General features: G+C 46.9%; 1 protein-coding gene across 1 annotated transcript; it reads right to left on the reverse strand.

Moving 5' to 3' along the window:
* Window positions 1-1,347: 1,347 nt before the first annotated feature.
* On the reverse strand, window positions 1,348-8,874 carry bmp2b (bone morphogenetic protein 2b; the record flags this gene model as incomplete). Its single annotated transcript, XM_080744618.1, has 3 exons — window positions 8,518-8,874; window positions 6,885-7,261; window positions 1,348-2,255 (listed from the first exon to the last, which is right to left on the reverse strand). Exons 2-3 carry the CDS (start codon window positions 7,246-7,248, stop codon window positions 1,348-1,350), a joined length of 1,272 nt encoding a protein of 423 aa, XP_080600744.1. The 5' UTR covers window positions 7,249-7,261; window positions 8,518-8,874.
* Window positions 8,875-10,619: the final 1,745 nt, after the last annotated feature.

Here is a 10,619-nt window from a genome sequence, read left to right on the forward strand (position 1 = left end):
AACATGACTCCTAATCTGTTCTTGGTGTCAGTGTGTGGTATTGTTTGTGTTGCAGTTCATTATCTGCTGCTGCTGCTACTCGCAGGTTTTTCTCAAACGTCTCCCATGGCCAAGCGAGGGTGTTTTTTTTCCCCTCCTGTGCCAGAAAGCACACATCAGAGCCATCAGCTAAGGAAGCAAGGGAAGGCAGCCAAACTCCCTGCCCAAGGTTCAGAATCTGTCTGAGCGTGTGTGGCACAGGTGCGTGTTTGTTTGTCTTTATTATTAATTAAAGTGGCGGTAGGTAGGGTACTGTAGAGTCCTGCCCTGGCTGAGGGGCCGTGGAGGTTGCAACCTGTCATGTCTCAAATCACTCTTTAAATAAGCTCGGACCCGCTTTGAAAGACTGATTGCAGGTTAAAACCCACCCCACATGCACACACTTCATATCCATCAAGAAAAGACGAAAATCCCAGGGGTTTAGCTTAGAGAACGGCCTTCCCAGGGAGCTTTGCAATGACATGCGATGCGGGAAAACATGTCGTGGTGTTTTTCTAATCCTCCCCGGGGAGGTTATAACATCTGTGGGCCTGTCACTCCCCTCCCGTGACCCTACACCCTACAGCAGTCCATTACACCACTGGCACCCTTGACCTAGCGAGCCCCCATCATCTTCCTCTATAAACATCTATTGTTGTTGGTCTCCAGTTACGTTTACTGTAGGAGTCCATGCTTGGTTTGCAATCAGCGCCGCGGAGCGCAAGCTTGCAAGTCGTGTGTTATTTCTTTTCGGGCTAATTTATGTGAGAGAGCTTGGAGACTCGTGTTATTCGTGTTTAGAGTTTAGCCACACATCCCTCTGACGAGGCTGAGTCAACAAGCACTGGAGTTCACTGTATGCAATCTGGGAAGACTGGAGCGACCACGTGTTTTCTCACGATAAATACACATTATTTATTTACAAATAAAGTGGTTATAATAGAAATAAATACAAAATAAAAATCTGAGCATTATACTTCATGTGGTATTGCACCCATTTGGAAATGTACATCAGAAATACATTTTCAAAACCAGTAAAGGAATATTCCTCTGATTAAAATATTTATTTTTTTCCCAACATTACGTAGACATAAATATATTCATATATAGTTTTCTTCTTCTTCTTCTTCCACAATAGCTCTGTTTTGTGTCTCTCTTCCATATAAATAAACGTCTTCATTGGGAAACCGGGTGTCCATATTAACCTCTCACATGTCTCTTTCTCTTATAAGTCTTTCCATCGATCGATCCATCCCTCCCATCCCTCCCTCGCTGTGTCTGTCTGTCCGTCTGTCTGTCTGTCCATCCGTCCCATCTCCATCAAACCCCTCACCGGCAGCCACAGCCCTCGACCACCATGTCCTGGTAGTTTTTAAGGATGACCTTCTCATATTCGTCCAGGTAGAGCAGGGAGATGGGGCTGAGCTCCGTGGGCACACAGCAGGCCCGCGGGATGTTGGAGTTGACCGAGTTGACTAGCGTCTGCACGATGGCGTGGTTGGTGGAGTTGAGGTGGTCCGCCAGGGGGAAGGGGCACTCCCCGTGGCAGTAGAAGGCGTGGTACCCGGGGGGCGCCACGATCCACTCGTTCCACCCGACGTCACTGAAGTCCACGTACAGGGCGTGCCTCCGGCAGCTGGCCCGCTGCTGGTGCTGGTGCTTCCGCCGCTGCTTGCGGGCAGCGGCCTGACGCTTCTCCCGCGTGTGGAGCACGGCGTCCCCGCGGCCATCGTGGCCATAGGTCACCAGCAGGGGGCGGGCCTGAGGCCACGAGTCCTGGTCCCCGTGCAGGGACCGGCTCACCCGAACGTGCCTGCTTTGCCTCTGGGTGTGCTCCGCCTCCCGATCCCCGCCCTCGGGGTGAAGCACCTCCACCATGAAGCCGTGGTTGTGGCGCCCCACCGAGGTCCATTGAGAGACGGCGGGGCTGACGTCAAAGCTCTCCCAGCGGCTCAGAGAGTCCTGCACTAGCCGAGTGTCCAGCAGGCGCGTCAGAGGCTCTCCGCCGGCCGTGACGGGCGCACCGAACACCTCGTAAACGTTGATTCGATGGAAGCCGCCTCCACCGGCGGCAGCGTTACTCGAGTAGTTGCCGGAGGCCACAGCCGCCATGACCTGGTCCCTGAAGATGCGAAGCTCTGCGGAGGTGATGAGCTCCTCTCCGGGGATGGAGGTGAGGTTGAAGTAGAACTGCTGGGTGGTTCTGCCCTTCAGGCTGGCCAGGGCCTCCATGGACTCTACAGGGGGATAGCACAGAGAGAGTCACATGTGTGAACAACATTCACTGTCTGGAGCAATTGAGTTTAGGCATTGTACGAGAAAAAAATACGTATTAGTTGACTTCATGGACTTTGTAAAAGCGGAGAGATATTGGCTGAAAACGGGTTCTAACATGGTTTCCCTTGCTTGCTCTCTCTCCCTCTCTCACTCACTCACTCACTCACACACACATACACACGCACGCACCCACGCACGCACGCACGCACGCACACACACACACACACACACACACACACACACACACACACACAGAGAGAGAGAGAGAGAACGTAAGCTTTAGCTTACTTCTTCCCCGTCGCACAGAGCCAGGCTGCCACGTGGTTGCAATGAGCGGGTGTCACACAGGCGTCACACAGGCACCCACACCATGCATGCATTACTCAGTGTAAATGCAGGCAAATGCTCAGGGTGATCTCATGGCGTCATTACCACCGTGCTCATAAATTTGACCAGGCTAAATGTCATAAGATCAAAGCTGCGTGCTCCCTTGTATTGATATGCCCAAGCAGAAGAACTGCGATTGCATCTTCAATTATGCACATTAGCCAAATGCCACACGGGGGATAATTGCCCTTTAAGATTTGGCCACTACATGCAATTACCACGGTTGGTGGAAAAAAGGTTGCCCCATCTAGGGATCTTCAAAGCTTTGTTTTGACAAGAGTGCAATAGGGAAGTGGATGTGGACATTTATCAGATGAACACTAAAATGTTAATGTCTCCAAATGCCAACCGTGAATTAACCTTTGTAGAACTGGCCAGCTTCAAAAAACAATTGCATGACAAGAGAATGCCACTAATATATAATTCATAAATTTCAGATGCTTTTCATAGTGAGCGTGAACGGCTCTCCCCTGAAGCCAGGAGCATGCATTAAGATATGAAACCTGGCACTAATCCATTGTCAATGAACGGGAGACTGCCTTTGGGTATTTATAGCATGCATGTTTGTCCTTCTTCAGCCAAATGAGTTTTATTTTTAGGGAGTGCTAACAGTTCTGCGCTTGGAAAAATATCCCAAAAAAAATCATATACACTATCCCCATACTACCAGAAAATGTCACTGCCCCAGCTATTGCCAGCCTCCTTTTTTTTCAAAGTCTATCAACCACATCCTATTTAGGTGCTTGCTCACATATCTGCTCTTTCTGTAGCTGAAGAAGATGGTAGTGAATATTCTGGTTAATTCAGCCATCACTGCTTAACTGTCACACGAGAATCGTATTTTAAATGACATTGATAACAACATACACTTTCCGCCGGCAATGTTTTTCCCTCGCAGTGTGCAACAAATGAGAGAGATGGCAGTAAGAACAAAAATGCAATTTTCTCTCTGTGCAGCCTGTCTTTGAACTTTTACTTTATGTAGATCAGAGATGATATATGCAGACGTATATATATATGTTTTTTTTGTGTGTGTTTGGTGTGGTGAAATAAACACAAACTTTGAACTCAGGCCTCCTTTTTTCTAGTTCTTTTTTCAAAGGAGGCATTTAGGAAATTCCACCTTCTCATCCTAGAACCTCCCTCACGAGGCACAAAGACTTCAATTAGCCCTATCACTCCTCATTTGATGTGGGAAAACCCCTGCTCTCTCTTTCTCTCTCCTCCGTCACCAATCCTTCTCTTTCTATCCTTCCTCAGCCCCCCAAATCCCCTTCTCCCAACTTTTTTTCTCAATCCCAAATCCTCTTTTCTTTTCCTTCCCATATCCTTTCATTCTTTACCTCTTTCCAGAGTTCTCTCTATCTATCTCTTTTGCTTTCTCTGTCTCTTTTTCATCCCCCCCTCTTTCTCTTTCTCTCTCTACCGCTCTCTCTCTCTCTCTCTCTCTCTCTCTCTCTCTCTCTCTCTCTCTCTCTCTCTGAGGGAACTGCAGTGTGAACATGTCGCGGCATGTCAAAAACTTGTGAACCACAGATATGAGTGTATCAACATTCCTAATTTCTTTTCGCGCTGCATGCCAAAACAAAAGATAACGGCTAATGTTCGGTCATTCATCACCCCCGCCGGTTCCTGTGGAAGAGTGTAAATGTTCTAGTTGGCATGGAAAAAGGTTATTTTTGAAAACCGATAGAGCCGAAACTAATTATCCCGGTGAAATTAATATCGGCGAGGAGACGCTATGAAGGATTGCGGCTGCGTGCTTTGATGTGCCGGCCTTACATCTGTAGATACATGCTTATTACACGAGGCCGTCATCAATTCCGTATGTCCTGACGTCGGGGACAACTTAACAGTCGCGCAATGCTGTTTGACATGGGATGAAACGCCCAGGGCAGAGTAGGTAAACACAACCTGACTGCAGCCCTAATGGACAGTGGTGTCAAGGTGTACGTTGGCCTGGCCTGGAGGTTTACAGTTAGTGGGCTGGGATGGGAGCAGTCACCAGGGGTGTCGCACCAAATTCTGGGCCCTAGGTACAAGGATTCACTGCAGGCCCCCCATGAATGTTCTTCCTAGGGGAGGGGGTTTAACCCATTTAGACGGGGAACACAAAAAATAGTAGATATACAAGCTGCTAGCTTGTAGATCTGCTATTTTTGAAAAATTGTCAACATTTGTGCAAGTCTTTGAATATTTCAAATCCGTGGTGCTCAAACCTTTTCATGTGAAGGACCCTCAACATGATATGTATTTGGCCACGGACTCCCATCTCAAAATATTTAGATCCAGGGACCCCCCCAGAAGCAAAATCTGAGTTACAAATGTTCGCTTAAAAAACACATGTATTCAAAGATTTGCACACATTTTCATGACTTTTCAAAAATAACAGATCTACAAGCTTGCAGCGCGGCACTCGGTGCCGCGCTGTGAGCTTGTATATCTGCTATCTTTCAATAGCTAAAGTATACAATAATTAAGGCCCCCTCCACCTTGGGCCCTAGTAACTCAGTCCCACTTTTCCCCCCTTGTGTACGCCCCTGTGGGCTGGGATGGGAGCAGTCACTCAGACTCTGCTCCCTTGGCCAAGGGTTGTTTGTAATGTGTCAGTTTAGCCACTGGGTGTCATCCACACGAGGCTTCTGGAGAACACCCAAGCTACCACTCAACCACCCCTCTGACTCACCCCTGGTGGAAACTTCTCCACTCAAACACTTAGGACTCTGTATGAGGAGGAGGACGTTGTGTAAAAACCCCTATGGACTCTGTAGCTTGTACTATCGTTGTTGTCGGGTGGAAACCTTGCATGTCCAAAACATGCAAGGTTTTGTATTTTATTTTAAAACTGATTTAAAATGGTGAAAATAGCAGATCTACAAGCACACAATGCCTCGATGCGAGGCACTGTGTGTGTGTAGATCTGCTATTTTCACTAGTCTTGTGCGACAGTCTTATGTGATGAAGTGGGGCTTTACCTTACGAAAATAGTACACATTTGAGTGGAGATACGAAGTTTCTGCCCGACAGACAATATTATAAAGTCACACAGACATGGACCATAGGAGATTAAGGATCCAATGGACCAAAGGTCACTTATAAGGTTATGTGCTCACCATTAAAGAGACTATTTTTTTCTCATGCATTGTAAGAGATTTAAACCATTCCATTGCAATCAAGTGTGTGCCACTTGACAGTGACTGCTTACCAAATGCATTGAGCAAACAAGCATAGCATCACTCAAGGACATCCTGATGTTGCTTGTGGGATAATTCTAGTGTATCCAGTCACGGTTAAAAGTAAACACCTTTGCATCAATAATTTGAATATGCACATGTGGCTTGTGAACTAATGCACTTTAGCCAGAGGCTACACTACACACTTTTGTACTCTATGAGCCTTAATCATCTGAACAACATATGTTCCTCCTGAGCACGGGGGAAAATGGGACTGAAATGAAACGCAAAATTCAACAATCAGTCCATATCCAAGGTATAAACTAAGTGTGCAATTATGGTGTTATATTATTGGAACGTGCGTAATGGCGCACAGCGCGCAGAGAGGGCGATTTGGAAAGAATAAGGCACCCTCCCCCCTCCCGTTTCCCAAGGACTAATTTCAGTCCTGTTAGAAAATGACTCAGAATTCAGTCTGACACCAGGGCTCTGTCATAATGCGTGTTAGTGTAATGTCATGTCGTGTGTTATTGCAGTAACAGGGTGATGACTATCACCTGCGCACAGGCACACCGCCCTCTATCCTGTTCCCGTGGTGCGTGTCTGGAAAAACTGTTTTCGGAGCCCACGCAAACATCATCAATTATTAAGAAACAAATTACCCCAGGGATCCCACCACCCTTGATGTTGTTAATGCCTGTTGCAGCCGCGCCAGAGGAATGCTCGGTTAAAACGGTTGCATCACAACATAGTTCAGGGATTAGGCAGAAATGTAATTGCGCGGCACGTTTTGCCTGTCTGGAAATAGCGGTCACAGACATTTTAAAAGTGATTATCTTCTTATTTAGGAGGTGTAATAGCGCGGACGCGTGTCACCTATCGATGACTAAACCTTCCATGAAACAGTAAAGACTCAGAAGTTCGCTCCTCGCGCACTGAGTCATGTTTAAATATAGGTTTGTGTTGTCTGAGCAGAGCAAGAGCAAGCTCTCCTCCACCTGACAGCTAAAGTATGTCACTAATACGTACCTTCGTGGTGAAAGCTTCTAATCGTGTTGGCCTTGCTGGCGGCCCTTTCTGCGTGTTTGCCCATGTTCCTGGGCCGCTTGCCGCTGTGGTCCCCGTTCGCCGAGTGCATGCGGTAAAGGTCCACCATGTACTGCGGCACCACGGCCTGCTTGCCCGGGTTCGGCCTGCGCTTCAGTCCGAACATGTTGAGGAGCCGCAGCTCGAACTCGTTGAGAAAGCTCTCGGAGCGCTCCGGGGTCTGCCTGGATCCCGCGCCCGACTCGCTGTACCTCCTCCGGCCGACCTCGGGGATGAGCCCCGCAGCACCTCCCAGTAGCACCTGAGCGAGCAGCAGTACCATGAGAGAACGGACCACGGTGACCATGGTCAGTCAGTCCCTGCGGAGAGAGGAGTGCAGGAGGCAGGCTGTCAGTACGGAGCGCGCACCGCCATGTAGCCGCTGCACGGGGCGCACTGACAGCAGGGGGGACATGACATGAGGGGTTCACTATGCGAGCAGCAGCAGCGGCATTCCCCCAGCTGTGTGTGTGTGTGTGCGTGCATGCGTGCGCGTGTGTGTGTGTGTGATGATGATGATGATGATGATCCGTCCATACAATAGAAATTATCGAAGCAAGAGCAGGTTAAAAGGGAGACACCTCACTTTGAAGTACAGAACAAAAACTAAAGGAGAAAAAAGAAAGAAAGAAGGGGGGAGGGGGGGGAGATCAGGGAATAACACCCCCGCAGGCTATAATGAGGCATCTAACTGAAATAGGAGATTGATCTGAACATTAAATAGAGAGGACGAACTGAAAACATGAACATATCAAGGCGAGGAAGTTATGAAAGGCACGAGTCAAACAAAAAAAAGGGGGGGGGGGTGGCACACAGGAAAGGCAGAAATCAAAGAAACTCAGAGCGGTGTGTGGGGGGGGGGGGGGGTTGTTGCAGACAAAAAAAAGAGTCTCCAATTAGGAGAGATAAGAAAATGTGTTTGGTGAGGGCATATGAAAGAAAGAAAAAAACACAAGTCCGCGTAAAACCCAGAAAGATCACACAACAACGCATGAAAGAATGTTGGCATGAAAAAGAGGGGTTAGAATAAACAGAGAGAGAGAGAGAGAGAGAGAGAGAGAGAGAGAGAGAGACAGTCAGACAGCGCTACGAGCGTCTGTTTGCGGAGGCTTTGACGGCCATGTATGACTATAATCATAAAGGATAGAGTTACTTCAAGAGGCTTGCAGGTGTTAGATCTGACGTGCGGACCAGGGCCAGATGTAGCCCCGCTTATTGCTTCTTTGAGTCGACAAGACATCAAAAACACATACATCAAAAAATAAAAGAAAAAGAAAAAAAAAGACAACTAAAGAAACTGCGAGAAGTAGCTATACATTTTTTAACGGTAGCCTATATTTAAACCAGTCCAGAATAGAAATTCGCCACTTTTCAAGCACATTTATTAAGGTAGCTACAGTGAAATATCTCTCCTTTGACAATTATTAGCCATATCACACATTTTACACTTATAATAAACATTCAAAGTTTACACTAACTAAAGCCAGTGTATAGGAGTAAGAGAAACAGTTAAGTAAACAAAAGTCAACAAAGCTGCATTATAGCCTATGTAATACTGTTGTTCTTTTTCTTTTACCTGATAAGGAAGCGCTGTGTCCGGTCGTCGTTCCAGCTTTGGGCTCCGATAAATTCCACATTAATTCGTGTTTAATCCACGCGTTAGGTCCCCGGACCGGAGACAGCCCATACGCACTGCACCGATCTATCTGTGCCTCTTGCACATAATAATAATCCTCCCCAGCTGCAAGTCAAGGCGTCTTGGTCAGGAGGACGGGAGAAGAAGAAGAAGTGGGGGAAAAAACCGTTTAAGTCTTATGAGGAAGCGAGCTGGCGTAGGCAGGACCGATCTAAGTATAAAGCACCTCGGTTGGACATCTTCAAAAGAGCAGACGTTCTGCGGACTTTAGTTTTTTAGGAGGCAATAAGTTCAGGAAAAGTGTCGCTCCTTCTTCGTGTCGCTGTCTGTTGCTGTTGCGCGTCGCCTCTCTCTCTCTCTCTCTCTCTCTCTCTCTCTCTCTCTCTCTCTCTCTCTCTCTCTCTCTCTCTCTCTCTCTCTCTGTCCTCTCCTCTCCTCTCCTCCGTGCGCCACCGTGCAGTGGTTCAGTTGATTGCTGCCTCTCTTCCCCCCGACGACGCCTTTTGTCGCGCAGTGATGTCACCAAGGCAAGGGCTGTCAATCATTCAACTCCTTGAGAGTGTACTAACAGATGGAACCAAATGGATCCATAAAGGGGTTGAGGATATTTACTTGTATTATCCATAGTCTGTTACAGGTCTGTGTATGTTTGTACAAATAAAATGAATATTCCTTAATTATTTTATGTAGCCTATAAAGTCCTAAACCACCACTTAAAGTCACTGTAGCCTACAGGCTATGCATTTCGAGCGTTTTATTACATAATAATAGGTAACATAATAACCTACTAATAGGTGTCAGAGAAGCATTTTTTTGTTTTTAGTTTTTTCACCCTTTTTGTCCAGCTCAGTCCATGACGCACGTTTGAGTGCAGCCTCCTGGTGCACTATTTTCTCTGTATTTTTCTCTTTCAGATGTGTTATTACATAAACCAATTTCCATTCCATATACTGTGGATCGTTGATAATCAGTTTAATAAGAGATGTTAATTTCTGGATTAATGTTGCTATGTGCCGTTGGACTAGAGTAGACTAATTAACAATGACTTCTTATCAAAATATATAGAGGTGGACTGCCAGCTATTATGTCCCAGTTGAACTTCACCTACCTGGAATGGACAAATGGTGTCTGGCTGTGTGTGTACACACACGTGTGTATGCACGTGCACACACACACACACACACGCACACACATTATTATGCGATTGTATGTGTGCGTGTGCGCGCTCGGATGCCTTTGTTATTACTGCACGCGTGTGTTTTGTCTGTGTACTGTATGTACGTGAGACAGAACAGATGATTTATGTGCACTTCCTATAACTGCCGCATCCGCCTTTTCTTTTATCGATACATCTGAGGAAGGTGTTTGAGCACATTATTGCCGTCTCATCTCTACAGTAATGCCGCCTGCACACTCTGTTGTGCATGTGTGAGAGGAGCCAAGTGACACGGAGCCAATGAACGAAACCCCAATGATTTCCCTCTAGCCTGGAGGGTCATAATACTTCACTCAGTTTAGGTGGAACCCCGTGAAATGATATCTGGACAGAAGGGGGAAAAAGTTGTGCTTCAGCCCCTCATCTAGTCTGCGTGTTCATCCTCTTCTTTTGAATGCATGTTATTCATTCTGCCATTTACATTCCAAACCTCACCCACGTTTTTTGGGAGAGTACCTGATGTACTCTGTGGTGCAGGAACTGGCTGTCAGTGCAACAAGGCGAGGGGGCAAGAAGAGAGTCTTTGCTCCATTGTTATTAAGGTTGAGTAAACAGTGTTAGTGTTTGGTCCATCTCCATAAGAAAAGCCCCCATTGATTCCATCTAGTGCTTTCCATTAGGTGCTGCTGATGGTAGGGCAGGCGGCTGTGTTTTGGCCAAAGCATTGCATAGATGGCAATAGATTAAATCCCCACAGAGATCACAAGATACCTTTGTCTGTTTGCAGGACAATAACATTTTATGAGGGATAATCCTGGATCATCCACTCGGCAATTAAAATACAGAGGCCCACCTGTACCACCGTTGTACACATTTGCAATTTGTC

The sequence above is a fragment of the Nannobrachium achirus genome, assembly GCF_963921795.1.
Source record: "Nannobrachium achirus genome assembly, chromosome: 16".
NCBI lineage: Eukaryota > Metazoa > Chordata > Actinopteri > Myctophiformes > Myctophidae > Nannobrachium > Nannobrachium achirus.